This window comes from Caretta caretta, chromosome 6 (assembly GCF_965140235.1).
Source record: "Caretta caretta isolate rCarCar2 chromosome 6, rCarCar1.hap1, whole genome shotgun sequence".
In the NCBI taxonomy this organism is placed as follows: domain Eukaryota; kingdom Metazoa; phylum Chordata; order Testudines; family Cheloniidae; genus Caretta; species Caretta caretta.
The window spans coordinates 48137755-48162722 of NC_134211.1; the positions used below are offsets into that span (position 1 = coordinate 48137755).

The 24968-nt window shown below is 44.1% G+C and overlaps 1 protein-coding gene across 1 annotated transcript in view; it reads left to right on the forward strand.

Annotated features, from left to right (window-relative positions):
• ANO1 (anoctamin 1) overlaps positions 1 to 24968 on the forward strand; it is a 126359-nt gene that overhangs the window by 64605 nt on the left and 36786 nt on the right. Inside the window, exons 9-14 of the mRNA XM_075129482.1 lie at positions 1939 to 2004; positions 2720 to 2775; positions 4345 to 4386; positions 7602 to 7666; positions 9903 to 10037; positions 14691 to 14851. Of these exons, the coding sequence (XP_074985583.1) occupies positions 1939 to 2004; positions 2720 to 2775; positions 4345 to 4386; positions 7602 to 7666; positions 9903 to 10037; positions 14691 to 14851 (525 nt within the window). The remainder of the gene's footprint in view (positions 1 to 1938; positions 2005 to 2719; positions 2776 to 4344; positions 4387 to 7601; positions 7667 to 9902; positions 10038 to 14690; positions 14852 to 24968) is intronic.

Below are 24968 nucleotides of genomic sequence, written 5' to 3' on the forward strand. Positions count from 1 at the left end.
TGGGCATGGAAAAACCACACACAGTGCATGATATAAAGAGGTGATTGGGCCACGTAATCAGTGGGTGTAAATCAGTGTGGTTCCATCTGACCTTGTATGTTCAGTCATTATATAATCAAAGAAAGTTTTGGAACAGATTTGAACAAATACGAGTAACACTGGGATATTTTGGAAGTGCTTTCCTCTGAACTTTGCTGCCAAGTAGAAATAACAAAGCTGCCCAGTGAACACGCTAGTCTTTTGCTGTTTATTAGTGCATACTTGTGAAACTGCGAATTGTAGTCCAAAACTTTTCATGTCCATATGTAGTAGGTGGGGTGCTCAAATCCTCAGCAGTGCAATCACTAGAGCTGCGCATTACCAGCCTGCTACCTATTTCTAACTGAAGGTAGTATGAAACCTGCAGGTAATTCTTACTGCTTGATAACTGTGCAGTCTTGGTAGGATTTTTGTTTTAAAGTATGGCCTTGAAAGGTGCTGAGCACCTCTTGAGGGTTGAGGACACTCAGCAACTCCTCCAGCAGTCACTTAATGCCTTGTAGGATCAGGGCCTCAATGAGCTTGTAAAAATGTCCAGAGTACCAAAAAACACACCCTTCATTGGTTCATGCTCTTAGGGTGTATCTACATTGAAGAGCATATCCATGTCCATGGATGGTAAGGGGGTTCGGGCATGTGTCAGAGGCCGTACCCACATGATAGCGTAGACCAGTGGTTCTCAAACTTATTTGATCAGGCCCCCTTCTTTTTGTCTGTAGTCATTTATTTCCCCCTCCCCCCAAGTCTATATACCACCACCCAGCACTGAAGGCAGAGCAGAGAGTAGTGGCTGCTGGCTGGTCACCCAGCTCTGAAGGCAGCACTATGCCAGCAGCAGTATAGAAGAAAGAGAGACCATGTGAAAAATAACACTCATCAATATCACTTTTCACACTGAACTTAGCGCCCCATTGCCACCCTTACTTCTGTGCTGCTGCTGCCACCTTGGGGCTGAGAGCCAGAGCCCTACCACCTCCAGCTGATGGATGGGGGTGGGGGAGAAGGAGAGCCGAGCCTACGTGGTATGGCTCCAGCTGTACCCTTTATCCCTGTCTCCCAGGCGTGCACGGACCTTCTGCATGAGCCCCAGCCACCGGGGCTGACAGCCAAAGCTCTTAAAAAAAAAAAAAACCAACCCCCCCCCCCCCCAGTCCGTGCCTCCCTTGGCACATTCCCATGCTTTCCTTGGGAGACCTACCCCATTGTTTGAGAACCACTGGTGTAGACATACCCTATATTTCTCTACATCCGGACCCATGCTGTTATGTCAGTGAGGGATCAATAATCAATTGTCTAGCTAGAACACACCACAATATGTCAGGTTTTTTGTTTTCTCTTTGTAATATTCTTAAACTCTTATTATACACATTGGCCCAATTTTGATCTGGTGATAATCAACTTAGCTCTGTTACAATCAATGGAACAATGTCAATTTACTCCAACTGAGGACGTGATCTTAAAAGTCATCATTCAAGATTAGGTAGCAGAGTCACCAAACTTATCTTCAGTGGGTAACGAGACCCATTCAAAGACTTGTAGAAACTCCATATTTGGCAGTAGCTATATTAATGCCAACAGCTGTAATAAAACTTACAGTATCTCGAAATTATATACCGTAGCCTCCAAGGATCTGTGTCCTGCTAAGCAGTCTTTGGAATTCTGTAGCAAGATGAGATTTCTAAGTGCATTCTTCTCCCATTGCACAATTCTAATCATATGTATAACTTCTCCTGTTATGTCCTCACTTCTCTTAATTAATCCCAAAGTTAAAGAATGAGATCACTCTCCACAAGGCAGAGAATAAACTCCACAGAGCTCTCCCACCCCACACACATTATAGATGCAGCATTAACTGCTTTAAGGCTCATGCATGTAACTAATAGACAAATGTGTAAACAGGGACAGGAGAGGGAAGAAAGACGGAAACTACACTTTTAAATAAAAGATGGAAATGTGGTAAATATGGTAAGTATTATGCCAAGGTCTTTGCAAAGGCTTTCCCTACAACTTTGCTAACCAATCTCAAAAACTCTGAGTGTATGATGAATGCCTATGTATTAGGGTTGCCAACTTTGTATTTCAAAAATAAGGGACTGTTTTCTTAGCACCCCTTCCCCGCCCCTCCTCCTGATACTAGTAATACTAATAATTAGTAGTACTCACCTACATTTGCCTGGGGTATTTCTTGCTGCTTTTTGCAGCACTCGGAAACTCCCGACCTTCTTGTACAGAGATTTAAAAATAAGGGACGTCCCTTGTAATAAGGAACTGTTGGCAACCCTAGTATGTATGTTCCCTTACACAATCAATCCAGCCATATTCTTCTTATGATCCAGCCTTTTGCTTTAAAATCTGCAGCCTTGCTCTTCAAATCAGACTGACTTTTCAGAGAATGTCATTTATTGTAATGACTGGTTTCAAGTCATTGTCTCCTAATTCTTCATTCTCAAACATATGACTTCCTCTTACTCTCTGCAGTTTTCCATTTTGTAAAATGAATCCTGCTTAATGATCAGTATGAATGAAAATGAAACTATATAGAGAGGAATTAGATGGCAGAAGATTTATTAGCTAACCAAATGAGTACTATTTTGAGGGAATTCTTCAGAAATGTTGGATGTTAACTTGAGACTGTCCAAATTTAAAATTGTACATTGCTATTATGCCTTTGTCTTTCAAGGAATCACCAGTCTGCTTGCCAATGGAGTTTACAGTGCTGCATATCCTTTGCATGATGTAAGTGATCTTGGAATATATTTTACATTTCTACAATCTGACACCAAAAAATCCTTAGTGTGTTATGTATTAATGGCATCATCCCAAACATCTTTAGTGTTTCACAAGCTTAATTTCCTACTCCACTTTTATAATGAGTTTTCACAACTTGTACAGTCTTTACCTGTCAGCTGTGTTGGCTTTTAATAATACCTGCCAAGTTAGTTCCCTTGGTCATCAAAAATGCTACTTTAATATAAAGTTAGTGGAGTTATTAATGTGTCTTGGCAAATTAAATACTTTTGCTACTTTTTGACCTTCTGCTCCCAAGGACTCTGGCACTATGGCGAGGAAATGTATTCATATCTGTACTCCAAGTGACTAATTTCCTGGTCTAAATCCCCTGGCATCCCCCTATATAAATAGCAAATGTCAGTGATTGTATGTATAATGGGTTGCCATTGGGGAAGTGTCCAAATACTTTAATGTACAGTGCCAGTAGAGATTGGTAGGATCAGACAGTAAGGAAATTTATATGGAGTCTTTTACCACAGGTGTACTGGTGTGGATCTGTATCGGGTTGGTAGTGACCCAAAGATTTCATCCTCTGACTTGATGGTCTTATAAAATGAGTTGGGGATCACTATCCATGCCAAAGTGGACTGATGGGTGCACCACAGTTAGCATTAATTGACACCCTTACCCAAGAGACTGAGAAGGGGCTGGTGTTGAAACATTTACAGATGGTCCCTTCCTATAGAGGCTTCATGAATGTCTATAGAGCAGTGTTTGATGCCCCTGCTGCACCTGTTCTGTGAGTGTATAAAGGATCGTGATGTGAAGCTGAAGTAACGCAGTGGTGGAAAAGGCCCTTTGAACCTCATACTCCTCTCACTTGCAGGGGGTTTAAAACTAATGTAACTTCATTGACTTGAATGGGTTTATCACTGGTTTACATTGGTGTGAATGAGATCAGAATCCGGCCTTTTGTCTATCTGGCATTTATCACAAGCATCTGCTATAGAGATACCATTTAGCGTTCAAAAAAGATTAAATAAATTCTACTTCATGTACATGCTAATGCTCTGCTGTGCTTTATTAGACATGTAGACAGCTACTGATAGCCACTGATATGTATATTTTATTTGTTCCATAATTGTATTCCTTATCATATTTAGAAATGACCCCAAATCAAAGCCCCAGATTTAATCATCCCTGAGCTTTGGGACAATTTGGATATGGGTCAGCCTTCTAAGCTGGTCTCCTCTTTTTATAATGGATGAACTAAACCCCAAATATCACTCAGATGTGGGCCTATCTCTAATCACATTCTTCCCTTAACATTTTTAGGCTGCCTTTATTACTTATTCATTGCTTTTTACCCTGTGACTGACTTTATTACTTTTTCTTCATGTGCTCGATGACAGAAGACAAAGTGTGCCATGAGAAATGACCCCATATAATACAGCATTATTTTACAAATTGCCTTTCTGTTTTTGATGCATTACGTGAGTGGGATACATGGTATGTGAGCCGCATAACGGCTCTGGGTGTGACTTGTTGGATGATGCCATTTTTCTTTCTTTAAAGGGTGACTACGAAGGTGAAAATGTTGAGCTCAATGACAGAAAAGTAAGTTGATATATGTGATTCAGCAAGTTCTCAAGAGTGTTAGCCTCACAAGTCACCTGTCGGGAACTGGACATTTGCCAAGATTTCCCAGAAAATATCGTGGAAAGGCAATCAGTGCCATATAGCAGAAGTATTTCTAAATGTAAATTTTACTCCAACATGGATGTGTATAAATTACCCCATGTAATAATGGTGCATTTCACATCATCATAGGAAAAATGTCAACATTTACATTCTAATTTCTCTTAAGGTTGCTGTGACATTAAGTACAATCTGGACTGATGGACAGCTGTGTCCCCTCAGTTCTCCAACCTGGGGTGCCTTTTACACTGCTTTGCTGTGAGAGCAACCACTCCTGGCCTGCTCACACATACATATGTAAATCACTCCCAGCTATACTGCATGAGTGCTATGCATGAGTAAGGGAATCAGAACCTGACCCTGAGGAAAATAATCTCAAAAGTAACCATTTTGATACTTAGAATTTATTGGGCAAAAAAAGATTGCCTGGTTTCAAACAAGGTTTTGCTGTATGTAACTAAGTTAAGGGCAAATTTTTATTCTTTAAGTCCCAGCCTGTGCTAAGGAGTGCTACAGTTCATCTCCCAAATAGGCCCTACTGGCAGTATTGGATCTCACTTAGTTCCAGTTTAGCCAAGTTCATGACTTAAAGGATGTTGTTACTCTCCTGATGCAGGGTGCTTCAGACTGACTGTGTTTCAAGACACCGTGTTAAGAGAGAGAGAGAGAGAGAGAATTTCATCAGATCTTTTTTTTTCCATTTTTAAATATATAATATTTTTATAGAAAAAACAAGAAAGTGGGAATGAGGAGGAAGGTCATAAGATAGGTATAATAAACTATGGAAGGACAATTGCACAAGATAATATTTGGTACATATATAGTGTTCTGTAAGTATAATCAACTTAATTCTCATAATGCTTCCAAGAAGAGGGGTTTCCATTTTGCAGACAGAAAAACTGAGACAAAAAGCTTAAGACCAAAGTTTTCAAAAGAGGACACAAAGTTTGGGGGCTTCAGTTATTGGGTTTCTAAACTTGAGACTTCTTGGGGCTGACTTTCAGAATTGGTGCATACCCACAACTCCAAATGAAGTCAGTGGGAAGTGCAGGTGGTCAGCATGTCTGAAAATCAGACAAAAGGCATCTGAGATCGGGCCCCCGAAATCAGAGGCCAATGAGGCTTTTGGGTTTTTTTATTTAATTTTATTTTATTTCATGGTAGAATTGTAAACTGCTGAGATGTCAGGTTTCACCACATCGTGATTCAAATAAGCTAATGATTTTAGGAAACATCAGCCTGTTGTTAGCTATTCTTATATGAACAAAATATCTGAAATTGGTTTATCTGCACCTAAGGGTAATTAATTTAGAACTCCTTGTGTCTACGAGTTAGAAGCCTTTTATTTAATTAATTATTTAACAATTAGGCAATGCTAGTTTTTATGATTTAATTATTTTGCTTCTATGAATCAGTTTAAATAAAACTCTAAAGAAAAATATCACTCTTTGGTTTTGTAAATAGGCCAGTGTTCACATCCCCATTCTCAGCTCCACATGGGCTATTTACTATTCCACTTACTGTTTTTTAATTGTTAATTCAGAGAGAGGGTTTGACTTTAAGCCTAGCTTTAGGTAAAAGTGACGCATACACTGCACCACGCAAGTGGATAGCCATGGCTGGCATTGACACACAGAGGCACACCTCCAAATTAAATCCTGCCCAGCTATCCCTGTGCTGCATGTTAGGTTCGTAATTTGCTGTTGGCCTATACCCCCATTCCAGCCAGAAGTAGGGATGATGGGGTGCAGGCTATGCCCATCTCCATGCCCAGTCACCTACTGCATGCTCTGGTAGTGGAAAATAAGTGAGCATGCAGCTCACTTGCTTGCTTCCTCATGTCTAGAACTAAGGTGCAAGTGACCCCTGTGATGATAGGTGGAATGCTAAATTGGTTAAAATTAAACTAGAAACAAAGGGAAAAAAGATGCAGTTAGCAGCAACTTTTAAATGAATCCTGGTGTTTCAGAATTTGAATGCACTTGCTGGTTAAATTAATCTGATTCTGATTCTCTGTGCTACATTTCATGTGTTTTGGGTTTTTTCTTACCAAATATTACAGTTAAAGAAACATATTGATAGCAACCAACTCATGCATTTAAATTTTAGAGGATTTACCATTGTCAAATGATTGAATGAAGACAGTGGTGACCATTAGAACAAACAGACCTATTCATTGCTATTGCTTGTAGGGATTAATCATTGTTATATTGTTTATATTAATATATCAAACTAAAGAAAAAAAACTAAATAGAGAGATTATCATTGTCCTGGAATTCGCAGGTAGATCATGGGAATCTAGGGCTTTATTTTTCCTGGTTCTGTGTGAAGAACTTTCACAGAAATCAATGAGATTTTTGTACCAAAACTAATATTCTGTGGCAAGATATAAAATGTGCTGAATGGCAAGAAGGATGTCAAGTAGCCAGTTTAATAACTCCTTGTTCTCTCTTCAGAATTGGACTGGGTCAGGAAGAATCAAATCTCAGAAGTGTAGTCTTGTTTACAATGTAAATTATGTAATAAATTGAGTGCTTTCAGATGAACCTAGTTTTGTGAGTATTTAATTTCATTTTGTGAGCCATTAATGGTGACCTTTATTTTCTTTGGCCCAAATCCTGACTGAAAGTAATGAGTGAAGACCATTGTGTTCTTCTTAAGATCTTAAATGCAGTTTCTTGGACACTTCAGTACATTTTCTCTCTACAGATGCAAAATATTAGTGCAGCAACAGCAAACTAGTTTATTCCAGTTTGGTGTCTGTGTGTGTCTCTCTCTCTCTAATAACTCCAAGAACAACCATCCTTCACACCCACATCCATTCTGCTAAAGACTTGACTGATGTATGACTTGCAACAAATCATAAAATCCCCCTTACATCTATCCATTAGTCCTGTTGTTGGAGAGCTTTTAATGCAGTAGAATTCATCATTGTAGCATGCAGTGTGCCAAACCATCAAACTTGTTTTTCATACTTAATGCAGATGCATGTATTGGTCGATTGAGGTATGTGCAACCACAAGAAGAGTGACACCAGAGCACAACACGAACTGTGCAGTAACTTGGAACAAAAGGAGAAACAGCTCATTTACGTGATGCCTTATTTTAGCTTTCATTTGTGATTTATTTTATAGCTCCTGTGTGAGGAATGGGCAAGCTATGGAGTCTTTTATAAATACCAGCCAATTGACCTAGTGAGGTAAGGAGAATTCTAAATGTCCTGTTTCCAGGCAGAATTTTAGAAGTTTCATAAAGTTTTATGCAGTGTGATAGAATCATTAGATCTTCATAAACACAGATCCTGGAGCCCTTCCCCTACTTTCCACCAGACTGCCCTCATAAAGTTCACAGATACAGATATAGGGCCTGATTCTCTCCCTGGATTCTACTGGTTTCCCAGGCTCAGGATCCCTGGCAGTGGAAAGTCCTCCCTGGGGGATGATAAAGACACAAACCTTCTATAGGCTTAGAGCCCTTGATGCAGCTCAGAGAGAGAGCCGGGGGGGTGGGCAGAACTTGCTAGGGATGGGTCAGGGCCGGGGCACCCAGTATACGTGCTGATTCCCTGGCTAGAACATAAAGCTACCTTCCCTCCGTAGCAGGGGCGGCAGGTTTGCATAATTTTTGGTGGTGCCCAGAACAGGTCCAAGTCCCCCCCCCACACACCCACACACACACCTGTCTTGTAAGCTGATATATATTTTTTAAAATAACGTAAAAATGTGAGGCCTCTGGCATGGGGCTGATAAAGAGGGGTTTGGGGTGTGGGAGGGGCTCAGACAGAGGGTTGGGGTGCAGGGGTGAGGGCTGTGGGGTGGGGCTGGGGATGAGGGGTTCACAATGCAGGAGGGGACTCAGGGATGGGGCAGAGGGTTAGGGTGCAGGGGGATGAGGGCTCTGGCTGGGGCTGGGAATGAGGGGTTTGGGGTGTGGGAGGGGCTCAGGGCTAGGGCAGAGGGTTGGGTGTGTGGGGGGGTGAGGGCTCTGGGATGGGGCAGGGCTGGGGATAAGTGTTTGGGGTGCAGGCAGGCTGCCCCAGGGCTGGGGCCAGAGAGGAGGACTCCCCCCAACCCTCTCCCTGCCAGCAGCAGCAAGCTCCAGGGGAGGGGCCTCCCCTCCCGCCCGGCAGCACACTCACCTCGCACCACTGTCACTGCACGTGGCCCTAGGGCCCCTCTCAGGTCCAGGAAGCCCCCTCGCCTGCCCTCCGGTGGGCTGGGGGGGGCTGCCATCACATGTGCACCTCCTCTCCTGCTGCTGCCCCTCACTGTAGCCTCACTGGGGGTGGGGGATGGGACTGCCCCTTGCCCAGTGTGGGGCAGGAGCAGTGACTGCAGGCGGGGGGGAGGGTCCCGCTGGAAAAGGGAAGGGTCCGAAGTGGAAGGGAAGGGCAGGGTCAGCCTTCCCTGGCGCTAGTGGATGGGGGCATTAGGACCCTGCAGCAACAGTTGATGCTGGGAACCAGCAGAGCCCAGCGCAGCATGGAGTTGCAGGGGGCAGCCACCCGCTTGAGACAGGGACACTCTGGGGCCCGGGGGAGAAACACGGTGGCAGAAAGTGGGGGCCAGGGGAGATTCAGGGGAGGTACATGGGGGCAGCAGGCTCGGCTGGAAGAGAGACCGGCCCCAAATATTGGTGGAGCCGGGCCCTGAATATTGCTGGAGTCTGGGCACCCCGGGCCCATATAACTTGCTGCCCCTGCTCCATAGAGGCACTGTGGCAGGATATTGATAATACCTAGATATTTGTGCTTAGTTATTACAGTGACTATAGACCATTAGACAGACTGACAAAGCTTGAAAACCAGAAAGTGATGGGTCCAGATGGGAAACAGACATTTAGTTTAGTTACATCGGCCCTTTCAAGTGACTTAAACCAGAAAATGCATTTGAGCTTGCAGTTAAGTTTAAATTAAAGTTCCAATGGGAACGGGGACAAGACTTTCTTTTCCTAAATTCCCACTTCACTCTCTCTCAGGTTGACCATGCATTCCCAATACATTCAAAAGTCCAGCTTACCACAATGGGAATTTAAGGTGCACAGAAGAATATAAGATTTTGATTTTTTTTCTTTTTATCGAGGACGAGTTTTGTTTGTCATAGTTGAGATTCAGAGTCCATGGAGTAATTTCAATAAAGAAAAGTGAAAAATTTTTGTTTAGGGAGATTTGATCATGGTAAATCTAAATATATCTGTTTAGACACACACAAGAGCAAAAGAGTTTGGCTAACTGACTTTCTTGGTTCCTCCATCACTGGATTCATTCCAAGGGGCATGCAAAAAGGAATCCTCCTAGGGGAAATGCATTCCAGTTAGTCAAGAGTTTACTTTCCCCTTCAAGCTTAATACTGCTGTGATTCATAATTTTAGCCATGGTATATTTTAAGCTATAGTAAACATTTCACTGTTTTTTTTTTCCCCTCAATGTATTTCAGAAAATACTTTGGAGAGAAGATTGGACTGTATTTTGCCTGGCTGGGAGTTTATACTGAAATGCTCATTCCTGCTTCCATTGTAGGGGTTATTGTGTTTCTGTATGGCTGTGCAACGGTGGATGAGAATATACCAAGGTAAAAAAAAATGCAAATTCTCACTTTTATTTCTTTACACATCCAAACGGCATTCAGAATCCAGTCTGTTATACATGTATGACACCAATCGTTTATTCAAGCTTTATGTTGGTGCTGAGTTGTAGGGTTGGAGCACTGAAATCTTCAATCCTACCTGGGACCAGGCCATCAGTTGGAATACTGGCCACAGCCCTTTTGCATCACTTATGCAGTGTGATAGAATAATGAGATCTTCATAAACACAGATCCTAGAGCCCCTCCCCTACCTTCCACCAGGCTGCCCTCATAAAGTTCATTCATATTATTCATGGCATAGAAAGAATTCATACTGAATAGAGTTCAGAAATGTTCCTGAGGCTGGAAAACAAGACTTACAATAAGAAAAGGAGTACTTATGGCACCTTAGAGACTAACCAATTTATTTGAGCATAAAGCTTTCGTGAGCTACAGCTCACTTCATCGGATGCATACTTTCCACAGTATGCATCCGATGAAGTGAGCTGTAGCTCACGAAAGCTTATGCTCAAATAAATTGGTTAGTCTCTAAGGTGCCACAAGTACTCCTTTTCTTTTTGCGAATACAGACTAACACGGCCGTTACTCTAAGACTTACAATGTGAGGCTTAAGGAGCTCGATCTATTCAGTTTATCAAAGAGGAGTTTGAGCGGTAACTTGATCATTGTGTACAGAGACTTAGATGTGGAAAAGATATCCGATGGAAGGGATTTTTATTCTTGGTGACAAAGATATAACAAAATCCAGTGGCTGGAAGTCAACTTTGAAATAATATGCAATTTCCTAGCAGGGATGATGATTAAACTTTGAACATCTTACCTGGGTGGTGGTGAATTCACCATCATTGTTTGGAGTCTTCAAAATGAGATTAAATATCTTTCTAAAAGATATTCTTTAATTCAGCTTCTTGGAAAAATTCTGCCTGTGTGTGCAGGAAGTCACATGGAACATAGGATGGTCATAGTGGTCTCTTCTGGCATGAGAGTCTGTGAATCCTGATGTTTATTTGTTCCCTTCATGGGCCTTGGAGAGAACAGGAAGCTCTGCATTACCATCACCACGCTCAAAACACTTGCAGTTCTGCTTCAAGATAATGAGTATGAACAAATATCATGCTTCAGGGATTCAGTCAGTCACCTGCAGGGGTCAGGAAGGATATTTTCACCCAAAGCACAATTGGCCAGATGTATTTGGGATGGGAGTAGGGGGCATTCACCTTCCTCGGAAGAATCAGGCAGTGGCCACAGCTGGAGATAGGACACCAGACAGGGTGGACTAATACTCTGAAGCAGCACAGAAAATCCTCTTTCTTAGAAGCTTGACTGGTATATCTTGTTCACATGCACAAGATACAACTGATCTCCACATTGGGGTTGAAAAGGAATTTCCCTCCAAATCATATTGGCAGAGACCTAGCAGGTTTTCACCTTCCTTTGCAGCATGGAGCACGAATCACCTGCTAAGATCATCTGGGCAAATCTCACCTAATCAATTCCCCTCCATTTCAGGGGCCTCAAGGTGTTGCTGGCACCTCAGTCTCTCCTGTTTTCTGCTTGTGGCACACAACAATTTAAACCCAAGTAACTGGGCTCAGTATAGGAGTAATAGCGTGAAATTTACTAGCCTGTGATGTACAGGGCAGAGTAGATGATCTAATAGTCCCATCTGGCCTTAAACTCTGAAATCTATGAAAAGGTGCACAAGGTACATGAATTCACCCTGTGCAGCCAGTCTTTCTCCTTTGCACAATTCCAGCACAAGCCTTGCCTCTCTGCATCAGGTTGAATTCCAAACTTAGGCTGCAGTCATAAACACACAATGTGACTACTCAGGTGTATAACATCAGTCACATGTGTTTGCAGAATCAAGTGAGTACATGTGTTCATGTCAGATAATTTGGCAAAGTTTTAACATCAGTAAATTTTCTTATCTGTTGGAGTAAAGATACAATTAATCGTAAAATTGAATGTCCCTGCCAGCAGTTTAAGAATCTAGGCAGCCTGGTTCTGGAACAATTATAATTTAGAACTGCTGCATCATAAAACTTCCATATGCCTGATCAGAAATAGTTCACATCAATCAGGCCATTGGAGATGAGAAAAGATTAGTTTTCTGGGCGTTTGTTTTAGTTTTTCAGGTATAGTGGAAATATCAGTGCTATAGGATATGTAAAATAAATTAAGATAATTACATAATTTTGTATTGAACAACAGTTTTTCCTTCTGGTACTTGGTTGAAGCAACTAAAAACCCAAAATAAAATGCTACATATCTGTGAAAGTGTAGTGTCATTAAGGCCTAGAGTTTGGCACACCAGGAAGCTAGTTACAACTCCCCATTCCTGGAACCAGCTCTACACCAGACTCTGTCTGATGGACTGCATTAATATATGTATGCTGTCTGGCAATGGGTCCCAAGTGTCTATCTGCCAGCCTGCAAATGCCAGAACACAGTCAGCTTTGGCCACACCTCCTGCACGCCTCATCCATTTGAGCATTTTACATGTGATGGGTACTCTTCCACACCAGGGGAATCTCTAGGAGGGAACATTTGATCTCTTTCTGTTCCCTTTTAATGCTGGAGCTCTCAAAGGGTTTGAAGCAGGTTTCAGGACTGAGTCCACACTATCCAATACTGGGCAAAAATGTTATGTTATCAGTATTCTACCACCTTAATAATCTAATAGTGAGTTATTATTATTTATTAATACAGTGCCATAGGTGTGCATGACAATGTATAAGTATTCACAGTATTCATCTAAGAGTTTGTTCTCCACAGCAGAAAGATAAAATATGTACAGAACAAAATACATGTTCTCAGAAAGTAGAATCTGGAAAACAGCTGTGGGTAAAAAAACAGATAGCATGTTGACAAAATAGAAGGTCACAGTTAAGCTTATGATGAATCAGCACTTGCTTAAGTTTTGAGTTTATATACACGTAAATCTCCAGAGATGTGACAAAATAATCGTGTGGCCTGTTGATGAGATATGTGCTAAAAATAATTTATTTTAGCTCACTTGTTGACAGCGACTTTTCTGTCCTTTTCATAATTGTAGATCAGATCATTATATAAATTAATCTTAAAAGAACATAAAAAAATTGTGTAACCAGAACACAGATGGCATGTCTGTTATAAAGTAGTGGAAATCATCTACTATGAACAACAAAGACAACTCAAGAATACATATGTCTAAACTACGTAATCTGGTCAAATTAGTAAAATCCAGGTGCCGGGTGTTTTTTAATTGTACTATTTAGTTATTTATTATACATTTTCAAAAAAGGCTTCTAATTTTGCATTTCCAGTTTTGCTTCCGTAATCTGTTTCATGTGCAAATGATAGAAATTTAGATATCAATCAGGAACAACGATATCTGTGTCCACAAATCATGTAGTTGGATGTCTAGGGCAGATTTTCTGGTCCGATAGGGTTGCTTTGCATCAGTCCAACTGTTGACAAGCTTAGCAGCCAGCATAGAAGCTCCTCCAATATCCCCTTACCAGCCTCTAGAATAGGGGGGATTTCTGTGTAGACGATGTAGTGAGCTCATCTTCCTGCCCCAGATGCTAGAGTAGTTGCTGGGAATCATAGGCAGTCTTGCTTAAAGTAGAGCAATCCCCTTCTTGCTGTACTTTATGCTGGGCACTGGCACAGGTTAAAATCAATTTTGCCTATCACCTCACCATCCCTTGCTTAGCACAGCAGGACTAGAGAATCTAGCCCCGAAACTCTGTCACTTTCGCATGCTACTGATTGCACCTGCAATTGATTGTAGATGCAAAATTAGTATTTCAATTGAGGCACCTTAAAACATGTGGTGCTAAGATTCATGACTGTAGTAGTGGCCTAATTCCAACAATTCCAAGACACTCTTTCTCATGCCGCACAGCAAACTTTAGACCGGACTGCCAGATAGTCTCTTTTCCCCATTAAATGGAGTGCAGGTCAAAGCAAAAAACATTGGATCAATTTCATTTAATGAGTCCCTTCTAACAGTGTTGCCTTGATCTGAGGTCACATATTCCCGATAGTGTAGTTCCAGAGACAGAGCTAAGTGAGGGGGTTGTCTTGAGGACAGTAGAGAGGAAGAACAGTTTTGTGATTAAAGCACTGGAGATCGGAGTTCAATTTCCAGGTCTCCCACAGACACTCTCTCTCTCTCTATCTCTCTCTCTCTCTCTGCCTCAGTTCCCCATGTATCAAATGGGGTTAATACTTATTTTTCTCCTATCCTTTGTCTGCCTTTATTTACACTGTAAGCACTTCAGAACAGGCTCTCTCTCACTTTGTGTTTATACAGTGAATAGCATAGGGCCTGATTCATTTCCTCTTGATGTCAATGGAGAGACTTCTGTTGACCTGAATGGGAATTGGATCAGGCCTATAGTGGGACCCTGATGTCATTTGGGGCTTCTAGGACTGACCATAATACTAAATAAGTAACAATACTAAGAAGAGGTTGAGAAATTAGAAGAAATATGAAGGGAGCATTTGGCAGCCCAGCAGGTTGAATGTGCATTCAGTGACTGGGAACATATGCAGAGGACAAATGCCTTATCAGAAGAAATGACCTGTGCATGGCAGATGAAATGTATTAACCTTACTCTTTGCATTTACTTGTTGCTTTCCTGGCAGTATGGAGATGTGTGATGAAAGAAACAACATCACCATGTGCCCTCTATGTGACAAAACGTGCAGCTACTGGAAAATGAGCTCTGCCTGTGCCACTGCTCGAGCGAGTCACCTGTTTGACAACCCAGCAACCGTCTTCTTCTCTGTCTTCATGGCTCTGTGGGGTACGAAATTTATGGCTTTGACGTGGGGTTTTTAATTCTCTTAAATACAGGAGGGAAACAAACAAACAAAAGCTAAACCAGTATTTTTATGCTCAGGCAGTTAATTATGTCAAGTTCCTCGTCACCCAGCCCCCTCCCTGCTTTTTTCCAATGAAACTGTCGTCCCTAAATTTATATGCTGGACTGAAGGTTAAAATTCAGGAGGTTGCTCAGACGAATATAAAATGAAATTGTTAGGCATATGTCATAAAACTGCTGCATGGCATGTCTAGATTTCATTAAGGGGATTGCATAGCTTGCCAACAAAATCTAGTTACAGAGCCAGCTTCCAAATTAGAATATTGCTGAAGAGATGTATAGAGTACGTGGGGCAGAGAGGGAAAAGAGGAGCGTAATGGCCGTTCGTGTCTCAGAACAAAACATGACTGAATTTTGCTGTGCTCATAAGTGCAATTAAGTTTATCAGGGAACAGGCCTGGACTTGTGGTCTGCACAGAGGACCATGAACCTGAAGCTGCTGCGTTCTAATTATTTTTCGAATGCTGACTCCTCCTGAGCTCTTGAGCAAGTTTCTCTGCTTCAGTTTCCACTTGTAAAATTGAGTTGTTAATATTACCTGTCCCAGGGAAGTGTTGTGAGAATGAATTAGATAAAGTTTGTAAAGTGGTTAGAAGCATTGTGTAAGTGCTAAACATTATTACTATTGTCTCAGCTAGATTCCCTAGTGTGGACAGTAGCCTAGATGGTATCAGAAAACCCCAACACAGGAGATTTCTGTTGAAGAGAGATTCAGTGCTGAAGTAACACAAGGACTTATTCCTTTAGGATAGAGAACTCAGTTAGTCAAGATCATTGCCACTGGTGGGAAGCACAAAGCAATAGTTTCCTTTTAGCTGGTTGGGTGAACAGAGAGAACTCCAATTTCTAGCATTACTAATCTTTGTGGGTGACATTCACTTGCTGTGGGAGGTTTCATATAAGGCCCTCATGGCTATGGAACTGTCACACTGGCCCTGCATGAGGGGGAATACCAGTTAAGTGACTAACCACATCCTCTGCAAGTCAGGGGGTTTCCATTAGGAGAGACAGAGATAGATGGTCTGGAGCCACTTGTGTACAAACCTAATACATAGGAACCCTGCACTAGGGAGCACAGACAAAGGCTAGCTGCCATTCCAGCCCACAGTCTGCATTTCAGCCTAATAGCCTGCTTCTGCTTCGGTGGGGGTGGATTCATTCCTGCCATCCACCACATTGAATAGCCACAACGTCACTAGTACGTCACTAAAAGCAGCACAAGGAGATCTTTGCCTATGCGGGCTTTTATGTATGAGTAGTGAGCTCCGTTTTTGACACTGTATCTCATATAGTTCTGGAAATACAACCCTAGTTTCCATTTACTGAGGTATATAGGGAACCATTTTTTTTATTAGCAGTGATTTAAGATGAGGTTAGTGTATCCTTCAAAATAAAGTAATAACTTTGTTTTCGTGGCCAAAATTTATAGAAGGTGCAATACCATCTGCTATGACTGAATATTCTGTTCAATGTAAGGTTGGAAGAGGGGTGGGTACCTATCATATGATCCTGTCGAGAGTTGGGTTAAAATGCACACAGCAAACAGGCATAATAAGATAATCAGCAGGAAATCTGAAGGAGAGGTGCAGAATCTGTGGTGGTCAGTGATCTTTTATCTTGAACAGCATCTTGTCATGTTACATATATTGAGAAATGTGATATAACCCAGAGCAGCATGCCAACCCATGTCAGAGACTTTAAATAGTCTGATTCTGTCAAACGGGTAATCAAATATCTACTTGCACGCTCTCTCTCTCTCTCTCTCTCTCTCTCTCTCTCTCTCTCTGTGCATTGACAGGTACTCCAATTGGTCTGCAGCCTACTCAAATGTATCATGACATGGAAGGTTGCCTGGATTCCATTTCTTAGCAGAGTATATTGGTCCCCTCCACCCATTTTTGGTGACTGAAGGGGCAATCTCTATCATTGTGCAAAGTCAGAGTAAACGAACAACTTGGGGGGGGTGTCAGCAAAACACCTCCCCTACAACTGCTTGTGTATTTGGATACTTGTATATCCTCCATCACCAGAGCATTTGAAAGCCTCACAGACATTTATGAATTTATTCTTTGGGGCAGAGAAGTATTGCCCTTATTTTACAATGAAGAACTGAGATATAAGGCAATCAAGGCCCTTCTTTTAAAAAAGTATTTAAGCATATGCCTAACTTAAACGCTTGAATTTTTCCATTAACTTTAATAGTACTACTTACATGCTTAAGTACCTCAAAGTAAGGCCTTAGGCCTGGATACATAAAGATACGTCGGCACCTCTGTGTCATTTTTAGACGCCACCAGGATCCACAAGACTCCTACGTATTTTAGAGTAAGACTATGTCAACACTGCTGCCTTTGTCAGCAAAACTTATGTCGCTCAGGGGTATAACTGTTCCACCCCCCTGCGTGACATAAGTTATCCCGACATACGTGTTCATGTGCACAGCACTATGTCGGCGGGAGAAATTCTCCCACGAACATAGCTAGCGCCGCTTGCTGGGGTCAGGTTTTTATGCTGACGGGAGAGCTCTTTGTATGCCCGTCGACATAACGCGTCTTCACCACATGCGCTGCAGCGGCACAGTTGTATCGGTTCAAGTGCACTGCTGCGGCGTGAACTCTACACCTATGTTTCTGCCTCTGGGCATGCACCCTGCTGCCTCCCTCTAGGCTAGGGTTCCCAGCCATCCAGGATTGTCCTGGAGTCTCCAGGAATCAAAGAGTAATCTTTCCTTCAAGATTATGTCCTTTGTGATGAAACCTCCAGGAATACGTCCAACCAAAATTGGCAACCCTACTCTAGTTACCCAGATGTTTATCTCTTACCCTAAGCCCCAGAGCAATCCACACCCAGGGGAAGATAGGCATTCATTCACCTAACTTGTGTGCTGGGCCTGATCCCGTCAGTGTGCTCAGAAGCTGCCACATAACTCCACACAAAACAAGGGTGGGGGGGAGGGAAAGTTTCTTATATGCTTTAGCCCAGTGGTGAGGGTACTTACCTAGGAAGTGGGAAACCAAGGGTTCAAGTCCCCACTCTGCCTGAGGGGGAAAAGGGATTTGACCAGGAATCTGCCACTTCTCTTAGAGCCCCAACCACTGGACTATGGGATACTCTGATGTGGGACTCCTTCACTCTCCTGTAGAAGTTGTTCCACTTTCAATACATAATTGAATAATTAATATTAATTGGGCTGGAGGAAAAGGGAGAATCACTGTGTATCTTAGTGGTAAGAGCACTCAGTGGTGAGGTGACAGATCCGTTCTCCTCATCAGGCAGAGGGGAGTGGACTTGAACGTGGGGTCTCCCACACCCACGTGAGTACCCTCATCACTGGACTCAATGTTACAAGGGAGCTGTCTCTCACCCCCCAGCTGTTTTGTATGGAGTTGTGCAGCCTCTGACCACACCTACTGGATCAGGCCCTGAAGACAAATTTGGCAGAGGAACCCTTATCTTCCCCCAGTTCATGTATCACAAGCAGAGATAGGCACCTCCCTTCAAGGGGTGGGCCTCAGGACATATCAACTATCCCATTGGCTCCTGGCCTAGGTTACTGGCTTTTGTGGATTGCATTCCTGGGCACCTATGTCTCCCCATTCATTGTACAGGAAGCCTAGGCACCTAACTCAGGTCTTGTGGACTGCGGTGTTGTTCCTGTGATTATCTGGGTGCCTGAGACCCTTTGTGGATGTGGACCTAAGTGACTTCCACAAAATCACACAGGAAATCTCTGGAAGGGCTGGGAATGAAACTGCGATAACCTGAGTCACAGAATAGGGCCTTAACTACAAGATCATCCTTCCTCTCTCACATGGCCAACCTGCCTGGCACCCACACAGTTATTCCACATCTGCTACTGTTGCTACAAGCCAATAACAAGCTTCCCAAGACAGGGTTTTTCCCATACCATACCCTTATGTTTCCATGACTTACTGGTCTTTCTCACACCACCTCCAACACACATGCTGTATTGCTATGGAGACAAGAGTTCATTCCTTAGGTATCAGAAAGGTGAAGATTTTGTCACAGTTATTTTTAGTAAAAGTCAGGGACAGGTCACGGGCAATAAACAAAAATTCACGGAAGCCCATGACCTGTCCCTGACTTTTACTAAAACTAACTGTGACAAAATGGGGCTGAGCCCAAGCCCTACTGTGGGAGGAGAGCAGGAAGGTCCCCCTGCCGCCCATGGTGGCTGACAGCTCCGGATTTCCCAACCACCTGCAGCAGCTCAGAGCTGCATGGGTGCCTACAGTGGCTCGCAACAGCCACCACCTGTGGCTGTTGCGAGTTGTAAGGGGCCCTCCATCACCTGCAGCGACTCAGAGATCTGGGGTTCCCCTGCTGCCCATGACAGCTAGGAGCTGTGGGGGTCCCCGCTGCCCACGGCGTCTCGGAGCTCTGGGGCCAGCGGGTGAGAGCTCCGGGTCCCCCCCAGCCTGTGGCTGCTGAGAGCCCCTCCGCTGTGGCTCAGAGCTCAGAGCTGCAGGGACCCCCTGTCACCTGCAATACCTGGGAGCTGCGGATCCCCCATCTCTTAAATGAGCAGTCTGACATTGATTTTCTGTCCCCTAAAAATAAGGCCTGAATTTATGTGGTATGAAACCTCATCCAGAATCCCTCAAAATCCAGCTCAAATAATGATCTAGAAAGCAATCTACCAGAACCTTTGAGCTCAGTTTGTGTTTATGGGCACAGATGAAATGTGAAAATGCATGTGTGTTTAGCAGAAAGACATTCTTTCTTTGCTACTTCTTTGAACCTGCCGCACTCAGTTGGTGCTTCTCATATGAGTTAACAGATGGCTATGTTTCAGATGTAATATTTAATTTTACATTTTTCTAAGTTGATGCTGTAAAATGATTTCTGGTAGCAGCATGACACAATGTGTCTTTCATTTTCTCACTGTACATGGAAACTACAGACCACAGTGTAAGATCTCCCAGGGACACAGAGAAGGGGCAGGCATTCAAGGATTATATCATAGACTGTTTTAAGATATAATTATGATGTTACCAGTTTACAGGAAGCACAAGAGTTATAAAGGGGTTCAGCTGTAGGCTTTGTACGTGAGAATTTCACTTGGAGGACTGATGAATGCTAAAAGCATAGCCTGATTCCAGTCACCCTTTTATCTATATTAGTCTTTCTCTCTCTCCCCTCTCTGCCTCCAAGGTTTTACTGAATATCATGGGTACATCTTGTTGAGCACATCTGTTAGTATTCACTGCAGAAAAATTCTTGTGCGGTTAGCCTTTCTCAATGGACTTGCTTCTTTCATAATTACTTATTTACTGAACTGTGCTGGTTTGTTCCCAGCATTAAAATGTATGTCCTCTGAGAACTTCCTCCACCTCAAAGGCACGTACACTGATAAAGAACAGGGTTATTTGCTACAACTCAAGAGTTGTTTTCATATTGCTCCTTTTTCCTGGGTCTAGCCTGTTAAAAACAAAATGACTGCTGCACAGTGGATTCCCTTACAATGGCCATTAAAAAGCTCCCTATTTGCAACACTTATCAGGTTTGGTCTACATGCAGTTTTTGTATAACTATTTTGGTTACGTGTGTGATCATTTATTGAAACAGTTATACTAGTAAAACCTCTAGTATGGACATATTTACATCAGTATAAAGGTGTCTTATACAGTATAGCTTAGGGTATGTCTACACTACGAAATTAGGTCGAATTTATAGAAGTCGTTTTTTTAGAAATCGGTTGTATATATTCGAGTGTGTGTGTCCCCACAGAAAATGCTCTAAGTGCATTAAGTGCTTTAACTCGGCGGAGTGCTTCCACAGTACCGAGGCGAGAGTCGACTTCCGGAGTGTTGCACTGTGGGTAGCTATCCCACAGTTCCTGCAGTCTCCGCTGCCCATTGGAATTCTGGGTTGAGATCCCAATGCCTGATGGGGCTAAAACATTGTCGCGGGTGGTTCTGGGTACATATTGTCGGGCCCCCGTTCCCTCTCTCCCTCCGTGAAAGCAGCAGCAGACAATTGTTTCGCGCCTTTTTTCTTGAGTTACCTGTTCAGATACCATACCTCGGCAAGCATGGAGCCCACTCAGGTAACCGTCACCGTATGTCTCCTGGGTGCTGGCAGACGTGGTACTGCATTGCTACACAGCAGCAGCAACCCCTTGCCTTGTGGCAGCAGACGGTGCAGTAGGACTGGTAGCCGTCATCGTCATGTCCGAGGTGCTCCTGGCCACGTCGGCCAGGAGCACCTGGGCAGACATGGGTGCAGGGACTACATTAGAAGGGACTTGACCAGGTCATTCTCTTTAGTCCTGCAGTCAGTCCTATTGAACCATCTTATGGTGAGCAGGCAGGCGATATGGATTGCTAGCAGTCCTACTGTACCATCTTCTGCCAAGCAGCCGTGAGATGTGGATGGCTTGCAGTCCTTCTGCACTGTCTGCTGCCAGCCAAAGATGTAAAAGATAGATGGAGTGGATCAAAACAAGAAATAGACCAGATTTGTTTTGTACTCATTTGCTTCCCCCCCTCCCCCATCTAGGGGACTCATTCCTCTAGGTCACACTGCAGTCACTCACAGAGAAGGTGCAGCGAGGTAAATCTAGCCATGTATCAATCGGAGGCCAGACCAACCTGCTTGTTCCAATAAGAACAACTACTTAGGTGCACCATTTCTTATTGGAACCCTCCGTGAAGTCCTGCCTGAAATACTCATTGATGTAGAGCCACCCCCTTTGTTGATTTTAATTCCCTGTAAGCCAACCCTGTAAGCCATGTCGTCAGTCGCCCCTCCCTCCGTCAGAGCAACGGCAGACAATCGTTCCGCGCCTTTTTTCTGTGCGGATGCCATACCAAGGCAAGCATGGAGGCCGCTCAGCTCACTTTGGCAATTAGGAGCACATTAAACACCACACGCGTTATCCAGCAGTATATGCAGCACCAGAACCTGGCGGAGCGATACCGGGTGAGGAGGCGACGTCAGTGCGGTCATGTGAGTGATCAGGACAGGGACACAGATTTCTCTGAAAGCATGGGCCCTGCCAATGCATGCATCATGGTGCTAATGGGGCAGGTTCATGCTGTGGAACGCCGATTCTGGGCTCGGGAAACAAGCACAGACTGGTGGGACCGCTTAGTGTTGCAGGTCTGGGACGATTCCCAGTGGCTGCGAAACTTTCGCATGCGGAAGGGCACTTTCATGGAACTTTGTGACTTGCTTTCCCCGGCCCTGAAGCACATGAATACCAAGATGAGAGCAGCCCTCACAGTTGAGAAGTGAGTGGCGATAGCCCTGTGGAAGCTTGCAACGCCAGACAGCTACTGGTCAGTTGGGAATCAATTTGGAGTGGGCAAATCTACTGTGGGGGCTGCTGTGATGCAAGTAGCCCACGCAATCAAAGATCTGCTGATATCAAGGGTAGTGAGTCTGGGAAATGTGCAGGTCATAGTGGATGGCTTTGCTGCAATGGGATTCCCTAACTGTGGTGGGGCCATAGACAGAACCCATATCCCTGTCTTGACACCGGAGCACCAATCCGGCGAGTACATAAACCGCAAGGGGTACTTTTCAATAGTGCTACAAGCTCTGGTGGATCACAAGGGATGTTTCACCAACATCAACGTGGGATGGCCGGGAAAGTTACATGACGCTCGCATCTTCAGGAACTCTGCTCTGTTTCAAAAGCTGCAGGGAGGGACTTTATTCCCAGACCAGAAAATAATTGTTGGGGATGTTGAAATGCCTATAGTTATCCTTGGGGACCCAGCCTACCCCTTAATGCCATGGCTCATGAAGCTGTACACAGGCAGCCTGGACAGTAGTCAGGAGCTGTTCAACTACAGGCTGAGCAAGTGCAGAATGGTGGTAGAATGTGCATTTGGACGTTTAAAGGCGCGCTGGCGCAGTTTACTGACTCACTTAGACCTCAGCGAAACCAATATTCCCACTGTTATTACTGCTTGCTGTGCGCTCCACAATATCTGTGAGAGTAAGGAGGAGACGTTTATGGCGGGGTGGGAGGTTGAGGCAAATCGCCTGGCTGCTGGTTACGCGCAGCCGGACACCAGGGCGGTTAGAAGAGCACAGGAGGGAGCGGTACGCATCAGAGAAGCTTTGAAAACCAGTTTCATGACTGGACAGGCTACGGTGTGAAAGTTCTGTTTGTTTCTCCTTGATGAAACCCCCCGCCCCTTGGTTCACTCTACTTCCCTGTAAGCTAACCACCTTCCCCTCCTCCCTTCCATCACTGCTTGCAGAGGCAATAAAGTCATTGTTGCTTCACATTCATGCATTCTTTATTCATTCATCACACAAATAGGGGGATGACTACTAAGGTAGCCCAAGAGGGGTGGTGGAGGAGGGAAGGAAAATGCCACATAGCACTTTAAAATTTACAACTTTAAAATTTATTGAATGCCAGCCTTCTGTTTTTTGGGCAATCCTCTGTGGTGGAGTGGCTGGTTGGCCGGAGGCCCCCCCACCGCGTTCTTGGGCATCTGGGTGAGGAGGCTATGGAACTTGGAGAGGAGGGCGGTTGGTTACACAGGGACTGTAGTGGCAGTCTGTGCTCCAGCTGCCTTTGCTGCAGTTCAGCCATACACTGGAGCATACTGGTTTGATCCTCCAGCAGCCTCAGCATTGAATCCTGCCTCCTCTCATCATGCTGCTGCCACATTTGAGCTTCAGCCCTCTCTTCAGCCCGCCACTTACTCTCTTCAGCCCGCCACTTACTCTCTTCAGCCCTCCACCTCTCCTTCCGGTCCTTTTGTGCTTTCCTGCACTCTGACATTATTTGCCTCCACGCATTCATCTGTGCTCTGTCAGTGTGGGAGGACAGCATAAGCTCAGAGAACATTTCATCACGAGTGCGTTTTTTTTTCTTTCTAATCTTCACTAGCCTCTGGGAAGGAGAAGATCCTGTGATCATTGAAACACATGCAGCTGGTGGAGAAAAAAAAAGGGACAGCGGTATTTAAAAAGACACATTTTATAAAACAGTGGCTACACTCTTTCAGGGTAAACCTTGCTGTTAACATTACATACATAGCACATGTGCTTTCGTTACAAGGTCGCATTTTGCCTCCCTCCCACCGCGTGGCTACCCCCTCAACCCTTCCCCCCTCCCCGTGGCTAACAGCGGGGAACATTTCTGTTCAGCCACAGGCAAACAGCCCAGGAACAGGCACCTCTGAGTGTCCCCTGAAGAAAAGCACCCTATTTCAACCAGGTGACCATGAATGATATCTCACTCTCCTGAGGATAACACAGAGAGATAAAGAACGGATGTTGTTTGAACGCCAGCAAACATACACGGCAATGCTTTGTTGTACAATGATTCCCGAGTACGTGTTACTGGCCTGGAGTGGTAAAGTGTCCTACCATGGAGGACGCAATAAGGCTGCCCGCCCCAGAAACCTTTTGCAAAGGCTTTGGGAGTACCTCCAGGAGAGCCGTGAATGCTAGGGCAAATTAATCCTTTCACAGGCTTGCTTTTAAACCATGTATAGTATTTTAAAAGGTACACTCACCAGAGGTCCCTTCTCTGCCTGCCGGGTCCAGGAGGCAGCCTTGGGTGGGTTCAGGGGGTACTGGCTCCAGGTCCAGGGTGAGAAACAATTCCTGGCTGTCGGGAAAACCGGTTTCTCCACTTGCTTGCTGTGAGCTATCTACAATCTCATCATCATCATCATCTTCTTCGTCCCCAAAACCTGCTTCCGTGTTGCCTCTATCTCCATTGAAGGAGTCAAACAACACTGCTGGGGTAGTGGTGGCTGAACCCCCTAAAATAGCATGCAGCTCATCATAGAAGCAGCATGTTTGGGGCTCTGACCCGGAGCGGCCATTCACCTCTCTGGTTTTCTGGTAGGCTTGCCTCAGCTCCTTAAGTTTCACGCGGCACTGCTTCGGGTCCCTGTTATGTCCTCTGTCCTTCATGCCCTGGGAGATTTTGACAAAGGTTTTGGCATTTTGAAAACTGGAATGGAGTTCTGATAGCACGGATTCCTCTCCCCATACAGCGATCAGATCCCGTTCAGTCCATGCTGGAGCTCTTTTGCGA